This window comes from Cherax quadricarinatus, chromosome 56 (genome assembly GCF_038502225.1).
Source record: "Cherax quadricarinatus isolate ZL_2023a chromosome 56, ASM3850222v1, whole genome shotgun sequence".
NCBI classification, from domain to species: domain Eukaryota; kingdom Metazoa; phylum Arthropoda; class Malacostraca; order Decapoda; family Parastacidae; genus Cherax; species Cherax quadricarinatus.
The window spans coordinates 5,448,691-5,468,107 of NC_091347.1; the positions used below are offsets into that span (position 1 = coordinate 5,448,691).

The following is a 19,417-nucleotide window of genomic DNA, read 5'->3' on the forward strand; positions in this document are numbered from 1 at the left end:
ATTTCCCAGAATCTCTCTCTCTCCTCTACACTTCTTTCTTCTCCAGGTGCATACACGCTTACTATAACCCACTTTTCACATCCAATCTTCATTTTACTCCACATAATCCTTGAATTTATGCATTATAAACTTATAATATAAAAATACAATTTGAAATGGTACTTGCAATTGCACTAGAGTCTGGTATAGGTTGTTGACAAGATCAAGATCAAGATTATGACGAGTAACGTGTTGATAGAGGCGAAAGGCTGAGGTCAAATGAAAGGCAGAGGGGAAGCAGAGGCCTGTGAGGGCCTTTGCAAAAAGTAAAACTATTTCCAGTGTTTCACTAGGTATATCCTTAGTCACAGCTCGCACATAAGAGTTCTCACAACACTGAAGCTGTCTTCCAACAGTAGGAGTTTTAATGATGACTTATCAGTCAGGAGAAATGGGTAGGCCTGCGAATTAGTAGGTCCAGATCCCCAGCACACGTCTACTCCCCTCAACCGAGACTGATCACAATTGAACACTTGTTGGGGTTGGAATTTTTCAGCTTCGCCATGCCTTATCACACTGTGTATGCCACTACGATTCTTAAATCTCTCAAACCAACTTTTGCTGGCCTTACATTCACCAATATGAGCACTAGTTCCAGGCATTTTTCCTGTTCACCTGGGTGTTAGTTGATTGGTGTGGGTTGCATCCTGGGGAACAAGATTAAGGACCCCGATGGAAATAAGCTAGTCCTCGATGACTCACTGACTTTCTTGGGTTATCCTGGGTGGCTAACCCTCTGGAGTTAATTGTTTCTTGTTAAGCCACACCAACAACAGTCTCTCCACATCTTTGAGTAGTACAGCTGACGGTGGTGCAGCAACAGCTGACGGCGGTGCAGCAGCAGCTGACCATGGTTCGATAGTATTTCTCACCGTTTTTTACCACAGGGTTGGCACTAGAAGCTTTCTTTGGGCTCATGGTGGCTTATTTAGCAGTTACAAGCACTATAAACAATGGAATAATACAAAATGTATCGAATGTATGCATGAAAGTGGCCACCCTTGCTTGTAAACAATGACGGCAAGGCAGCTGAGGCACTCAGGCTGGACGGACAGGTTCAGAACGAATCACGTTGGGCGAGCTTTTTATCGTTAGGCGGGCCAAAATGTTTACGCTCAAACGCTTTGTTATGCGGATTTAACGTTATGCGATGCGTTTGTTAGCCGAGGGTCCAATGTATTAGGTACTGAAATAGTACTCAAATAGTCACAAACACACTGACAGGTGAACATTTTCATCTGCCTTGGTCACATACTATTGTCTAGAAATATATGCATAGTATTTATAGGTCCCAGCAATGTTTTAGACACGCTGGAGTATATATGAAACTCCCTGAAGCATGGTGTAAGACAAGTGTCACTCCACTGTTGACAGTGCAGAAGTGGTATGACATTTGATGATCGTTCACTGCCTTGGCTTTATTTGTTTTCACTGTTGCACATAAACATGTGTCTGTCTGTCTAGCTCTCTCTGTTTATCTCTGTCTCTGCTTATATATCTGCTTGTCTCTTTTTCTGTCTCAGAGAGAGCCCCTCATTAACTAACAGGTATTACACACGATGCAGTCATCACGTCTGATTCCCGAAGTGAAAATGTGTATTACTTGCCAGTCATGCTTATTATGCATTATATCGACAAGCACTTTGTCTGTATTTTTTGGGTTATCCTAGGTAATTTACACTATGTATAACCGTAATTGACAGCAACCGCCCAGGGAGGTACTACCGTCCTGTTAAGCGAGTGTAAAACGGAAGCCTGTAATTGTTTTACATGATGGTAGTATTGCTGGTGTCCTTTTTTGTCTCATGAACATGCAAGATTTCAGGTACGTCTTGCTACTTCTACTTACACTTAGGTCACACTACACTTACATGTACAATCATATATATACACACCCCTCTGTGTTTTCTTCTATTTTCTTTCTAGTTCTTGTTATTGTTACACAACCCAGGGCAACATGGGTTTAGAACAGGTCGCTCCTGTCTGTCTCAACTATTGGATCACTACGACAAGGTCCTAAATGCACTAGAAGACAAAAAGAATGCAGATGTAATATATACAGACTTTGCAAAAGCCTTCGACAAGTGTGACCATGGCGTAATAGCGCACAAAATGCGTGCTAAAGGAATAACAGGAAAAGTCGGTCGATGAATCTATAATTTCCTCACTAACAGAACACAGAGAGTAGTCGTCAACATAGTAAAGTCCGAGGCAGCTACGGTGAAAAGCTCTGTTCCACAAGGCACAGTACTCGCTCCCATCTTGTTCCTCATCCTCATATCCGACATAGACAAGGATGTCAGCCACAGCACCGTGTCTTCCTTTGCAGATGACACCCGAATCTGCATGACAGTGTCTTCCATTTGTGACACTGCAAAGCTCCAGGCGGACATCAACCAAATCTTTCAGTGGGCTGCAGAAAACAATATGAAGTTCAACGATGAGAAATTTCAATTACTCAGATATGGTAAACATGAGGAAATTAAATCTTCATCAGAGTACAAAACAAATTCTGGCCACAAAATAGAGCGAAACACCAACGTCAAAGACCTGGCAGTGATCATGTCGGAGGATCTCACCTTCAAGGACCATAACATTGTATCAATTGCATCTGCTAGAAAAATGACAGGATGGATAATGAGAACCTTCAAAACTAGGGAGGCCAAGCCCATGATGACACTCTTCAGGTCACTTGTTCTATCTAGGCTGGAATATTGCTGCACACTAACAGCACCTTTCAAGGCAGGTGAAATTGCCGACCTAGAAAATGTACAGAGAACTTTCACGGCGCGCATAACGGAGATAAAACACCTCAATTATTGGGAGTGCTTGAGGTTCCTAAACCTGTATTCCCTGGAACACAGGAGGGAGAGATACATGATTATATACACCTGGAAAATCCTAGAGGGACTAGTACCGAACTTGCACACGAAAATCACTCACTACGAAAGCAAAAGACTTGGCAGACGATGCACCATCCCCCCAATGAAAAGCAGGGGTGTCACTAGCACGTTAAGAGACCATACAATAAGTGTCAGGGGCCCAAGACTGTTCAACTGCCTCCCAGCACACATAAGGGGGATTACCAACAGACCCCTGGCAGTCTTCAAGCTGGCACTGGACAAGCACCTAAAGTCAGTTCCGGATCAGCCGGGCTGTGGCTCGTACGTTGGTTTGCGTGCAGCCAGCAGCAACAGCCTGGTTGATCAGGCTCTGATTCACCAGGAGGCCTGGTCACAGACCGGGCCGCGGGGGCGTTGACCCCCGGAACTCTCTCCAGGTAAACTCCAGGTATCTCCATGGGAGAGTGGAACAGAATTCTTCCTCCATAAGCCATGTATGTTGTAAGAGGCGACTAAAATGCTGGGAGCAAGGGGCTAGTAACCCCTTCTCCTGTATAAATTACTAAATTTAAAAAGAGAAACTTTCATTTTTCTTTTTGGGCTACTCTGGCTCAGTGGGATACAGCAGGTTTGTTGAAAGAAGAAAGATAATTGTATTTATGTGTACCTGTGAGATAGAGACAGACAGACATAGACAGAGATAGATACAGACAGACAGACGGAGATAGAGACAGCCAAAGGCAATCAGCCGGCCAGCCAAACACGTATTACACGTTCCAAAATTGTTTCTCTTTACTTAGGGCATGGGTTATAAGTTATTCTGGCAGGATGACACTACCAGTGATACCAAAATTGAAAGGATGCTGCACATGGGTAATTATCAAGGTTTTTGATATTTCCTCAACCATTTGTGGCCACATCCACCTCAAAGCCACTAAACTCAGGCTCAACATCACTCCTCTTAAAAGGGGAGTGTTAATAGGACATGACATCAGTGAATCCCTGGCGTTTGCCACGCTGTTTGCTCTAGCTGGCACTCAGTTGAATTGGTGCTTCCGCAAGGTACTAAGTGGTCCCAGATTTTTTAATACTGCACACACTGAGTGTTAAGACCCATTTTGTGCTGACCAGGCATCTCAAGCCAATTGTGCCAAATTTGGAGGCAAGAAAAATAAAACGTTGATCTACGTTTGGAGTGCTAGTGGTAACAACGTAGCTCTATGTTTGGACAGTTAAGGGGTTAAAAGAAATAAGCAATTATAAGTTCATTAAGTACTAAAATATGGGGACAGTGAATACAATATTTTAGACAACATAATGTTTAATTTTAATGTAATTCTTAACAACAGAAAGCATGTAGTAAATGCATTATAATAATAAATATATATAAATGTATTAAACACAAAGCCTATTAAATTTCATATATATATATATATATATATATATATATATATATATATATATATATATATATATATATCAATATATATATATATATATATATATATTTTTTTGTGGTATTTTTATATATATATATATATATATATATATATATATATATATATATATAATATATATAAATATTATTTTCTCTTATAAAAAAATATATATCCTCTTATCAAAAAAATATATATATCTATTCTAATAAAAAATATATGATCTTTGATTATTCTTAAGAGTATAACGATTTAAAGAATGATATACATGTATAACTAAGATGGGTCTCACATTATGATAATATGGATAGTAGAAGTAAAGATAATACCATCAAGTTGATAAATAAGACATGTACAACACCTGGATATCTTTATTCTTAAGACATTATGCCACCAGCAGCTTTTAGCAATTCAATTCAGAGGTTACTGGAGGTGTTAATACTGGAGACAGAGGAAGGCAAGGTAACAAGTCACTCATCCTAGATGAGTAATCTTGATTACGTCTTATTAACATACTTGTTAGTATATCACTGATGTGCATGGCTCTCACTACCTAATCAGATTATGTATGAGACATGTAGAAGTAGGGTTTACATGTGTTACTGTGAACTATACATTATATAATCAGACATGTGAAGTAATGGATAGACTCCAGCTCCACAAACTAGTCAAATGTGATACTTAAACCAAATAAAACATTAATATCAATATTTTTAAGATATAACAAAATTATTTATTTGCCTGTTAACTGCCCGTATATAATTCAGATTTCCAACCTCTACAAGAAAAGCTCACCATCTTTTATAAAATAAATAATATTTTAGCTATGTGCACTTTTTTTTCTTTTTTGGGGGGAGGGGGTGAAGACTAGGGATACAAGCACAACTGCATATACAATACAATCCTTTGTATAACAACCTATTACTGATAAAGAACAAACATACTTGTATAGAAAAAAGCTTATGCAGTAACATCACACGTTCCTAGTATAAATATCAAATCCATATACTATTTGATAAAACACAAATTATTCAGAAATGAAGTTCATTAATTACCCAATCATTATAGTCATTTATCAAAACAAGTTAAAGCTCATTATATTTTAGTTGAATTTCCTGACTTACATCATTCTCACCTGAATCTGGTGAGGAAGGTCTATTTTTTTTTATTGGTAAGCAAAGTTCTTGTCTGAGATGAGATTTAGAAATTGATACATTTACTTTTACAGTGTCCTCTTTACAAGAACTGGAAGCAGAGGGTTTTGATTTTTCTTCTTCTCTATACTTCTTTAAGTGTCTAGAACTGAACCTGTAGAGAGCTGTATGCTCATGATCACTCGGATAATTTGAACGATCCAGGTGTTTACCTACTGGTGATACACATCCAGATACAAAATATGCATCAGTTGGTGAGACATAACCAGATAAATCTTTATTATTCTTGCATGATGTATTACTTCTGAGAATATCCCGCTCATCTCTAAATGATTTGAATAACTCTGGACTATTTCTCAGTGATTTATGCATAGGAATGCCAAGTGCAGATAATGAGTCACTGTAAGATTCATCTAACATCTCAGGTTCACTTTCTGATATAACTTCGCATCTTACCTGATCAACTTGTTTTCCATTTTTACTCAATTCACAGGCACTTGTAAGATCACCTTGTCCTCTATGCTTATACCTGCTGATATATTGATATTTGCTATCATCAATTTCAACTGCCTGATTGTCTACTTTAATAGTACACTTTTCATCTTTGCTTTCTCCAGTAATTTCATTAAGGTCACATTGTTTCTTATTTTTTTCCAGTTTAACAGCAACATTACTGCCATGAATATTTTTATCTGTTTTAAGGATATTTTTAAGAACAGTAAAATCTTCAGATTTCCTCTTTTCCTGGTCACCTTCAAAGCTAGCTTCTCCCTCATATTTAAATACTCCAGAGACATCAAGATTAACTTTATGGTCCTGTACATTATCACTATATTCTTCGTCTTCACTGTCAGCATCATAAGCAGATCCTTCACACATGCAGCAGCTTTGCTCATCAGTCTCACTATCACCTTGTTCTTGATTATCACTGTGTCTTCTCAGTCCACCTTTGTTACTACCTTGTTTCCCATTCTCACTATCACTACCATCTTTATACATCCCATCCTTATCATTATTGTCTTTGATTTTTAATTTGTAATTATGTTGCATGTGATCATTCTGTCTCTCATATTCAAAACAACATTGCTCTTGCTTTCTGTGGTCACTATAGCCACCTTTTACATGTAAGGTACAACTTTTTACACAGTCTTCATTATCACCTTTTTCACATTCTCCAACAAAATCACTTTGTTTTTTATATGCTATTTTATGATCTTGTACTTTATACTTGCTATCTTTTCCATATTCTTTTCTGTCTTCATTACCTTGTTCTTCATAGACTCCACTTTCATACTGTTTGTCATTATCTTCATAATTTTCACCATGCTCATTATTTTGTTTTTCAAAATCATGCTCCTCATTTTCAGCATTATCCTTTTCATCATCAAAATCTTGTTCTTCATGATACTCACCATTATCTTTATATTCACTGTTATTATATTGCTCAACATTTTCACTGCCTCGATTTTCATCATTCTCTTTTGATTCTTCATAATCACCCTTGTCATCATCTTTATACTCAACATGATTAATTTCTTGATTTTCACATGCATCTTTACTGTCACCTTCATCCTCACTATCTTTACTATGTTCTTTTCTAGCTTCACTGCCTTGTTCTTCAGAGTCTCCACTGTCATACTGTTTGTCATTATCTTCATAACTTTCACCTTGTTCATACCCATTATTTTGGTTATCAAAATCATCATTCTCTCCATCTTCAGCATTATCCCCTTCATCATAATCTTGTTCTTCATAATCGTCATTATCTTGATGTTCATTATTATTTAGCTCATCATTTTCACTGCCTAGATTTCCATCATTCTTTTTTGGTTCTTCACAATCACCCTTCTCATCTTCATATTCACTATTAATATCTTGATTTTCACACTCATCATCACTGTTATCTTGATCTTCACATTCAGAATTATTATTTTTATCACATTCTTTATTACCATCGTCATTGTCAAATTCACCATCATTATTTTGATTTCCACAGTCATCATCTTCCCAAGGTTCATATTCACCATCACTGCTGCGTTCATATTCAGCAATATTGTCCTTTTCTTTATATTCACCTTTATGATTATCCGGTTCTTTGTGCTTATCGTCAAGAAACGTATCTGTCTCATTACCTGCATCTTTATTACAGGGCTCATCACAACCACCACCATTATAACCTTCATAATCTGCATCTTTACTGCAGTGCTCATCTTCATTACCATTATAACCTTCATAATCTGCATCTTTATTACAGGACTCATCACCACCACCACCATTATAATCTTGTTCATGATCTGCATTTTTATTACAATGTTCTTCTTCACCATCATTATAACCCTCTTCATAATCTGCATTTTTATTACAATGTTCTTCTTCACCATCATTATAACCCTCTTCATAATCTGCATTTTTATTACAATGTTCTTCTTCACCATCATTATAACCCTCTTCATAATCTGCATTTTTATTACAATGTTCTTCTTCACCATCATTATAACCCTCTTCATAATCTGCATTTTTATTACAATGTTCTTCTTCACCATCATTATAACCCTCTTCATAATCTGCATTTTTATTACAATGTTCTTCTTCACCATCATTATAACCCTCTTCATAATCTGCATTTTTATTACAATGTTCTTCACCACCACTATTATAATCTTCATACTCCACATCTTTATTACAGGGTTCTTCATCACCACCACCACTATAACCTTTATAATCTACATTTTTAATACAATGTTCTTCATCACCATTATAAATTTCAAAATCTGCATCTTTATTATAAGGTTCTTTGTCTCCATTACAACTCTCTTCATACTCTGCATCTTTACTGCAACATTCTTCATCACCCCCATTATAAACTTCTTCATAATCTGAACCTTTATTACTATGTTCTTCATCATCACCACCATTATATACCTCTTCATAATTTGCATCTTTATTATAGAGTTCATCATCAACAATGGTATCATCTTGTACCTGTACATCACATTCATTATTTAGTTCATTATTGCCATCAGTACCATCTTTATTGCAAAATTCTCTGTTCTTGCCATCTTTGCCACTGGGATGTTCATAATTACTATTAGTATCTTCCTGTTCCATATACTCTCCATCTTTGTTATTGGGTTCTTCACTATCACCATCAGTATTACACTTCTTAAAGATACATTTTTTCTTACTTTGTTTTTTATTCACATTATCACACTTTTCTTCATTTTCATCTTCATAATCATCACCCTGTTCTTCATATTCAACTTGTTTTTTAAATAAACCACCATTCTCTTCTTCCACTTCCTCTTCCTTATCCTGTTTTTCAAACTTATCTTGTTTAGTGTTACTGTTAGCACTACATTTTGTACAGTGATTTTTTGCTTTAATTTTTTTTCCTATGTCATCTTCAAGATATTTATCACATTCAAATTTTTTTTTTTTTTTTGGTTCTTCATATATACCTTTCTTATCTGCACTATCACCACTTTGTTTACCTTTCTCATCTACATTTTCACCACTTTGATCTCTATCACTTTGCCAAGAAAACTCTCCCTGTTTTGAACATGACACATGTCCTCTCTGTTTGGTTTCTCTCTTGTCACATTTACCTCTTTGAATAATGGCAAATCTTTTGGAAACTGTAGGACAGTTTTCACTCTCTTGGACTGGACTTACACTCTTCTCACTAAATAAATCAGAAGCATTCCAAAGTTTTCTTTTAAATGCTGGTTTCTCCACTGGTGTTGATGATTTTATCCTATTGAACTCATATTCACCTGCAAAAGTAAAATATTCATCACTTGAGTTCTACTTCTCGAACTGGCATGGTTAGTTTAAAACTAGGTACAGGAAGGCCCTGCTTTAGTGCTTCCCTTTACGGTAAGGAATGTGTGTACTGTATATGTATTTTTTAGGCCCAGCTCTATTGCTCGCTTAATACAGTAGGGTCCCACTCTATGGCATTCCGTTAGTACGGACATTTCAAATTATGACCAAAACTTGCTATACGGCTCCCCCACCTGACTTTCTAATACAGTCACCATGCCCCATCCGGTTTGTTTACATTCTCAATGAGCGCCACATCTCTCCATTATGTCTGGAAACTTTCCAAATTTTCAAGTATTTTAACCCTTTCAGGGTTTCTGACATACTAGTACAGCTTACGCATCAGGGTTATTGACGTACTAGAATGCCTAAATTCTAGCGCCTTCAAATCTAGTGAGAGAAAGCTGGTAGGCCTACATATGAAAGAATGGGTCTATGTGATAAGTGTGCACAGTATAAAAAAAATCCTGCAGCACTCAGTGCATAGAAATAGAAATACAAATAGCTAGAGCTTCACTTTAAGGAGGTTATTAGTAGAATATTCAAGAGGTTACTAGTAGAATTACAGTAAATCAACCATTCAAATCACATTATGAAGCTCTGTGTAGTCTGCAGTCAATCAAACAAACGGGCTTCCGCATGGATAAATTGCCATTTTTGTGAAAATTGGTGTCACACCCCTTGTACAGATATCCAAGAACTATCTACAAGCAGTATTAAATCAGGGAAGTGTTTTTGGGTATGCCCAAATGAGAGCAATTTGTGGGCTAAAATCACATAGGTATTAAAAGAGGATAACATCAAAGCAGCCTTCATAGAAAACCTGGAAGCATTCTATAACAGATGGGAAAATAAAAAGTCTGGGCTGGATGGTATCGCCCTTGGTGCTGGCCATGTAGTCAGAAACTGTAAGGCTGGAGGTGCTGCCCTGGTAGTCAGTAAATGTGGGGCTGTTAATGCTGTCCTGGTAGACAGTAATAGTGAAGCTGGAGATGCTGTCCTGGGAGACAGTAATAGTGAGGATAGAGGTGCTGTATGTGTTTCTTTCCACCTGTTGCCTATGTTTCCCATCAGTAAAATGGGTACCTGGGTGTTAGTCGACTGGTGTGGGTCGCATCCTGGGATACTGACCTAATTTGCCCGACATGCGGAGCATAACAAGGGGCTTTCTATACAGTAGTATGTCATTGTTGTTAGCTAGGCCTGTATACCATGTACATGTTTTTTTTTTTTTTTTTTTCAACAAGTCGGTCGTCTCCCACCGAGGCAGGGTGACCCAAAAAAGAAAGAAAATCCCAAAAAGAAAATACTTTCATCATCATTCAACACTTTCACCACACTCACACATTATCACTGCTTTTGCAGAGGTGCTCAGAATACAACAGTTTAGAAGCATATACGTATAAAGATACACAACATATCCCTCCAAACTGCCAATATCCCAAACCCCTCCTTTAAAGTGCAGGCATTGTACTTCCCATTTCCAGGACTCAAGTCCGACTATATGAAAATAACTGGTTTCCCTGAATCCCTTCACTAAATATTACCCTGCTCACACTCCAACAGATCGTCAGGTCCCAAGTATCATTCGTCTCCATTCACTCCTATCTAACACGCTCATGCACGCTTGCTGGAAGTCCAAGCCCCTCGCCCACAAAACCTCCTTTACCCCCTCTTTCCAACCCTTTCGAGGACGACCCCTACCCCTCTTTCCTTCCCCTATAGATTTATATGCTTTCCATGTCATTCTACTTTGATCCATTCTCTCTAAATGACCAAACCACCTCAACAACCCCTCTTCTGCCCTCTGACTAATGCTTTTATTAACTCCACACCTTCTCCTAATTTCCACACTCCGAATTTTCTGCATAATATTTACACCACACATTGCCCTTAGACAGGACATCTCCACTGCCTCCAACCGTCTCCTCGCTGCTGCATTTACCATCCAAGCTTCACATCCATATAAGAGTGTTGGTACTACTATACTTTCATACATTCCCTTCTTTGCCTCCATAGATAACGTTTTTTGACTCCACATATACCTCAACGCACCACTCACCTTTTTTCCCTCATCAATTCTATGATTAACCTCATCCTTCATAAATCCATCCGCCGACACGTCAACTCCCAAGTATCTGAAAACATTCACTTCTTCCATACTCCTCCTCCCCAATTTGATATCCATTTTTTCTTTATCTAAATCATTTGATACCCTCATCACCTTACTCTTTTCTATGTTCACTTTCAACTTTCTACCTTTACACACATTCTCAAACTCATCCACTAACCATTGCAATTTTTCTTTAGAATCTCCCATAAGCACAGTATCATCAGCAAAAAGTAACTGTGTCAATTCCCATTTTGAATTTGATTCCCCATAATTTAATCCCACCCCTCTCCCGAACACCCTAGCATTTACTTCCTTTACAACCCCATCTATAAATATATTAAACAACCATGGTGACATTACACATCCCTGTCTAAGACCTACTTTTACCGGGAAGTATTCTCCCTCTCTTCTACACACCCTAACCTGAGCCTCACTATCCTCATAAAAGCTCTTTACAGCATTTAGTAACTTACCACCTATTCCATAAACTTGCAACATCTGCCACATTGCTCCTCTATCCACTCTATCATATGCCTTTTCTAAATCCATAAATGCAATAAAAACTTCCCTACCTTTATCTAAATACTGTTCACATATATGCTTCAATGTAAACACTTGATCTACACATCCCCTACCCACTCTGAAGCCTCCTTGCTCATCCGCAATTCTACATTCTGTCTTCCCTCTAATTCTTTCAATTATAACTCTACCGTATACTTTTCCTGGTATACTCAGTAAACTTATTCCTCTATAATTTTTACAATCTCTTTTGTCCCCTTTCCCTTTATATAAAGGGACTATACATGCTCTCTGCCAATCCCTAGGTACCTTCCCCTCTTTCATACATTTATTAAACAAAAGTACCAACCACTCCAACACTATATCCCCCCCTGCTTTTAACATTTCTGTCATGATCCCATCAGTTCCAGCTGCTTTACCCCCTTTCATTCTACGTAATGCCTCACGTACCTCCACCACACTTACATTCTGCTCTTCTTCACTCCTAAAAGATGGTATACCTCCCTGGCCAGTGCATGAAATTACCGCCTCCCTTTCTTCCTCAACATTTAAAAGTTCCTCAAAATATTCTCGCCATCTACCTAATACCTCCCTCTCCCCATCTACTAACTCCCCTACTCTGTTTTTAACGGACAAATCCATACTTTCCCTAGGCTTTCTTAACTTGTTTAACTCACTCCAAAATTTTTTTTTATTTTCATTAAAATTTCTTGACAGTGCCTCTCCCACTCTTTCATCTGCTCTCCTTTTGCACTCTCTCACCACTCTCTTCACCTTTCTTTTACTCTCCATATACTCTGCTCTTCTTATAACACTTCTGCTTTGTAAAAACCTCTTGTAAGCTACCTTTTTCTCTTTTATCACACCCTTTACTTCATCATTCCACCAATCACTCCTCTTTCCTCCTGTACATGTACTTGTAGTAAATAAAGATATTATTATTATTATTAAAGGGTCAAAATATGCCAATGATTTTGTTTTTGCTTGTTAAATCATTACTGAAAGCTAGAGAAAAATTTATATGACCTACTATGACCATTTTTATAAACTCATTTAGATTACAAGCAATCTGCAAATGAAGGAATAAGGTCAAGATCACAAGAACTGGAGTAAGATAAAGACATGAGCCACATTGCTGGTAAATGGAAATGACCTGTTGGAAATAGGACAAATTACAAAATATAAGTATGTAAAACACTATGTTACCCCAAGATTGTATTACCCTTATGGGTTTAGCACTTTCTATTAATATAATAATGCAATTTCCTGAGCATAGATATTTGAAAATGATGATATTTCATTAGAATATTGTTGAGATATTAACCAAAATTACTGTATAAGCACTGAATGCTATGGCAAGCAGAAAAACATTTTGTGCCTCAAATACATTGTCTCTAGGTAAAGTGAATGTGAATGTGGACTTAGAGTACAGTAGTTCAGGGGCTCATGGCTCAATTAATAGTAGCCTCAGGTGACACACTGAGGGACTGGGGTTTGATCTCTGGACTAGTGGAAAAGTTGGGCAAGTTTTCCTAATACCACCTGCCCCTCGACACACATTCTGCTTCTGACTCTCGCCTTGGCAGGTCATAGCAGCTCTCCTTACTTGTTCAGTCTCCCTACGATCCCCGTTGGGGAGGGTAACCTCTACCACCTCCACGATGTCTCATCGTGTGAGAATTAAGCCCAAGTCTGCTGTCGTCGACGACGCCACGAAGCTAGAGCTTGCAACCTCACTCAACACTTGTCTTCATGCCAAATTCTCCAAGATTACTTCACTGAAAGAAGCTTTCATCGTCACCTTTCTCAATGATGCTGAAGCTGACAAAGTACTTATACCTACAGCCATGAAGACATTAGATGACCACGGTTTTACCATCTCCACGTCACCATGCATGCGTGCAAAACACTCTGTGTTCATGAAACATCTTGACAGGCTAATCACGAGCATGTCTATCGAGGAAATTACATCATCACTTGAAGACATCAACACTTTGGCCAAGATTGACTCTGTTGTAAAGATCCCCAATGCTTCCTCGATCCTCAAGATCACATTGACGTTACCATGGCGACTAGAGCATTATCTGATGGGCTGGCCATCTCTTACTACTTTATCAACCCTCGTCAGATTGAGCCTGAACGATTCACTTACATAACACCTTGTTGGACATGCTACTCGTATAGCCACTCTACTGCTGATTGTCACGTGAAGAATAAATAGATATGTTCCACCTGTGGGTCTGCAGATCACGACTTTCGCTCCTGCACTTCCACTGCTGCTCCCACCTGCATCAACTGTAAGAGTGATCACCATACTCTTGCAGCCAAATGTCCAGTACGCAAGGATATCCTCTCTAAGAAACTGAAAGAAGAAACTAAGAAGTCTACAGGAAACTCTCCTACTTATGCTGCTATAGCTAAGCTTCAGACGACCACCATCAAGATTCTACAAGCCACTCAGCAGCCTCCACCACTCACCGCCTCTCCTCTACCAGACGATATTTCAACAAAATTCTACTACTGCCTGATGTATGCACACATGCAAAATGCAGCTAACCCGGGTTGTTTCAATACAACTATGAATGATATTCTTGCCCTCAACAATCTGCCAACATTCAACTTTCCAGCTAGTCCTGCTTCAGCCGATGTTTTGAAGATTATCCCAAAAATCGTCAGTTTCGAGGCACCAGATGACTTCCAAGATTTTATTTCTGCAGAAGCCACCTGCTCTACTTCGCAATCCACCAATGAGCGACCACCACTGCTGAGAACCAATCAGAGTCCTCACTGCCTCCACCTTCCTCCACCAATGAGAAACCGCCTCCAATGCCAGCCACCACATCCATCAAGACACAAGCAGCGTCCTCGTCTTCCAACCCCAACAAAACTGACCAATCATCGACTTCACTTGTCGCTCACTCTAAGGATAAACAACACTATAATACGATACGTGGAGTCTCTTTCTTCACTACTCCTGAGTATCCTAAAGAAATGGATGCACAGACATTGATCCCCCTCCTCCAGAGCGACGAAGTCAAGTACGTCTGTAAACCATCACGTGCTCTCTTCCTTAGAGAACTCATCAATCTCCTTAATGCTCCAGAGATCGACCCTGACTGCAAATTTAGACTCATGACCATGCCAATACCGAAGTTCCAGACTCTTCTTAATGGGACAATAGCTTAACAAGCCTCAAGCCGACCACCTCCAATACAACTCATCCTGCCGCCGCCTTCGCCATTCTCTCCTAGTGAGCAAGTACCGACATCATTCAAGCCTCTCCATCTACGCCTCCAGTACTTTTGTACCACATGTCCCAAAGTGGTTGGGCCACTTGCCTTGTTTCCTCCTCTTCCCCTCCTTCCCATTCTTTCCAGTACTTCCATCCTTCCTCATCCTTCTTCCTTCCCATCTCACGACAGCTCTGGTCGTCTTCATTCAATTCAATTCACCTGCCCCTGTTCACTTAGCATTAAGTAGGTACCTGAGCTTTAGCTTTATCCCCCAGAATTTGACTAGTGGGTCATATTCTGGGGAATAGTATTAACCCTTTCAGGGTTGGTGCCGTAATAGTACGGCTTGCATGCCAGGGTTGGTGCCGTACTAGTACGCATAAATTCTAGCGCCCTCAAATCTAGCGAGAGAAAGCTGGTAGGCCTACATATGAAAGAATGGGTCTATGTGGTCAGTGTGCACGGTATAAAAAAATCCTGCAGCACACAGTGCATAATGAGAAAAAAAAACTCTGACCATGTTTTTGGTTTACAACAGAGACTTTACAGTGTATATTCATATGCTATTTATGGTTGTATTCTAGTTTTCCTGGTATCATTTTATAGAATGGAAGACATATTATGGAAATTGAGATGATTCTGGTTGGTTTCACAATGAAAAATACCTTTAAATTGAGCTCAAAGTAGCAGAAATGTTCGATTTTTGCCAAAGCTCAAAAGTAAACAAATCATGCCATGCGTCCAATGCATGTCAACTGGTGAGTCTAATATTCTTTCACAAGTGCTCTAATATCTTTGATAGTATGCCTACAGTCTTGGAGATTTTCTTGGTGATTTGTTGTATGTGTGTCTGGAACTTAAGGCTACTGTCAAGGTGGATACCTAGGAATTTTCCCTCTGTAAGTCTTGTGACTGATGATCCATTTAGCGTTATGTTAATTGGATCATTTGCAGCTTTGTTTCCAAACTGAATGAAATAGGTTTTATCGGTATTAAGGGTAAGTTTATTAGTCATCATCCAGGCAGATATTTTCTATAATTCAGCATTGACTGTGTTTGCTAGTATGACTGTGTTTGGGTGGGAAAAGACATATGTAGTGTCATCTGCAAATAATATGGGTTTGAGTAGCTGTGATGCATTCGGTAGATCATTGATGTAGATGAGAAAGAGGAGTGGTCCAAGGACACTTCCTTGTGGGACTCCTACTGTGATTGGTTGGGTGGAAGAGTTTGCATCATTTGCATACACATATTGAGTTCTGTTACTAAGGTATGACTTTAGGTAGTTGAGGGAGTGGCCTCTGATACCATAGTGCATTAATTTGGAGTACAGCAGTTCATGGTCGACTGTATCGAAAGTTTTACGTAAATCAATGATAATGCCCAGCAGGACTTCTTTCCTTTCAAGTGTGGTAGATATTAGTTCTAGCATATGTATGATAGCATCATTTGTGCTTTTATTAATCCTGAATCCGAACTGACAAGGGTTTAATATGTTGTGTGAAACGAGGTAGGAAGAGATCCGTCTATGAATTAATTTTTCAAAGATTTTAGAGAGCAGTGGTAAGTTAGATATTGGTCTATAGTTATTCAAGTCAGCTTGGTCACCTCCTTTATGGATCGGAGTGTCCCTTGCTATTTTGAGGATTGTTGGGAAGGTAGATGATTCAATGGATTTGTTAAAGAGTGCTGCAATAATTGGTGACAATACTTGAGAAGCTTTTTTGTACATAAAAGCAGGCAAGTTATTTATGTCTCCTGCCTTGATTTTAAGGGTGTTTATGATGAGCATAACTTCAATGGGGTTGGTTGGAGCTAGGAATAGTGTATTTGGGTAGGTACCCATGAGGTAGTCTGATGGACGGGTGTTTGTGCTTGGTATTTTGTTTGCTAGATTTTTTCCTATGGTGGAGAAGAAAACATTAAGTCTGTTTGCTGTTTCGGTTGGAGTGAGTAGGGGTTCATCTGATTTTGTTAGTTTGATTGCTTTGTTTTTGGATAACTTTTTAGATCCAAGAATTTCAGATAGAGTTTTCCAGGTTTTTTTATATCACCTTTGACGTTATGTAATCTATTTTCATAATACAATTTTTTTGATCTTCTTATCAGGCTGGTAAGTGCTGACGAGTAACTTTTCGACTGTTCTCTAGATATTTGTGACCCGTTCTATACTGTTTTTCATATTTGTGTTTTGTGTTAATGGATTTGAGGATGCTTGGTGTTAGCCAGGGATTATTCAGTCTCTTTGCTGTGATCTGTTTAGTTTTTCTGGGGCATTGTCTGTTATAGAGGCATTGGGCTTTTTTTAGAAAATTATTTACACATTCATTCATATCTGTATGTTTCAAGCTCATTTTGCCAATTGATGTTATTCATATCTGCTATAAAGTTGTTAACTGCTGTCTCGTTATGTAGTCTGAAGGTTACTTTAGTAATGTCTTGTGGCAATTTGCCCAGATTAGTTATGAGAAAGGTTGGGTAGTGGTCTGTTGTGTAGTCTGTGATTATGCCTGATTTTAAAGGGGATATGGTGTTTGTCCAGATGTGGTCTATTAAGGAGATGCTTGTCTCGGAGATTCTTGTAGGTTAGACATTGCTGGTAGCAACAGGCAGTTACTCATTGTGTTTGTGAATTCGGTTACTTGTGGGTCCCGGTCGTGTAGTATGTTTATGTTGAAATCTCCTGTTAGTAGTAGGTGGTCTTTATTCATGTGTGCATAAGTAATCATGTTTCCTAGTTTTTCACTAAAGTGATAAATGTTTGACTGTGGTACTCTGTAGATGTTTATAACTGTGAGGGGTTTTTGCAGGTCTTTTGATTTAAATTTGGCTATGATATATTCTCCACGTTCGTCCCTTGTGCAAGATTTATTGATACATTCGAGTTGATTTGAATAGTATATAGCTGTTCTTCCCCCTTGCTGGTCTCCTCTACAGTTGTGTATGGCCATGTAGCCAGGAATGGTATAGAAATCTGTAATATCAGGCTTAAGCCAGGTTTCTGTGAGTGTGTGTTTCTGTGATGTATGATTTGAAGGACACAAAGACGTAATGAAAAACCTTTGTGGATCCTCTATTCTACTTTTGTTTAACCCTTAAACTGTCCAAACATAGATCTACGTTCACTTGCGTAGTGCTCTAAATATTATGAAAATTATTATTTTTTTTTTTTTAACCTTTTCAGGGTCCAAGGCCAAAATCTGAAGTCACGCACCAGTGTCCAAGAAATTTTGAAAAAAAAAAAAAAATTATTTTTTCTTACAGAATTAAAGAGCATATTTTTGTGAAGGTAATAAACAAAAAAAAATTAGAATCTGATCAGTACTTACCGAGATACAGTGCCAAGAAGTTTGTAGAAAATGATGTGGTGGCGGCAACATCGACGAATTCCACATACGCGTATTATATTATTTTGTTGTTTTAGTTGTTTTTTCTTTTCTTTTCCAATTTTTTTCTATTCCTACTAACATTTGGGGCCTGAGAGACCAATACTGTATATAATTTATATATATAAACTCACTGTATTGAACACAATAACCGCACTAAAGTTATTATCATATTATTGTTTACCACTGTTGTTTATTACAATAAACATGCACAAATATTGTATAATACTAATGTTCTATCATATATTTACATATTTACAATCACTGGACATGGTTTTAGAACTGCTGGAGCTTGTGGAACTCCTTGAAACAAGGCACCATGCACAGAGGCACCTTACATTCCTCACACATAAACCGAGTGTCTTTGCGTCTTTGTTGCCGTCGTTTTGTTTGTGCACAGACAATGCATCTCTTCTGAGCAAATTTCTTTTGAGTTGAAGGAAGCTGTATTATGAAATGATCACCTTCTCTTCTCAAACGCTTGGGTATATTGTGATGAATTCGAGGACCATGTTGTATTGCAGGTGTTGTTACCTGGTACTTCATTATGAGTTGTCTGACAACAGACAAACAAAATTCACCATACGGTGGTCTGTTACCAGTCTTTATTTGGTACATATTATATGCATTCAGCATTGAAATGTCCATGAGATGGAAGAAAAGTTTCATGTACCACTTGTAACTCTTACGAACACAGTCAACAAAACCAATCTGCATGTCACACTTGTCAACCAAGCGCATGTTTTGTGTATAATCAATCACTGTCACTGGTTTTCGAATACGTTCATTAGTCACTCGATCAACTTTGCCACTGTCTTGCATTTCATTACGGTGAATGGTTGTCAACAATGTGACATCTCGTTTGTCATGCC

General features: G+C 38.3%; 1 protein-coding gene across 3 annotated transcripts in view; it reads right to left on the minus strand.

The window, feature by feature from the left end:
* Nucleotides 1-4,424: 4,424 nt before the first annotated feature.
* The window catches only part of LOC128700637 (dentin sialophosphoprotein-like), a 111,988-nt gene continuing 96,995 nt past the window's right edge, over nt 4,425-19,417 (minus strand). For all 3 annotated transcript variants that reach the window (XM_070097043.1, XM_070097042.1, XM_070097041.1), the window contains one exon: nt 4,425-9,245. In XM_070097043.1, coding sequence (XP_069953144.1) covers nt 5,404-9,245 — 3,842 coding nt within the window. In that variant the 3' untranslated portion in view covers nt 4,425-5,403. The remainder of the gene's footprint in view (nt 9,246-19,417) is intronic.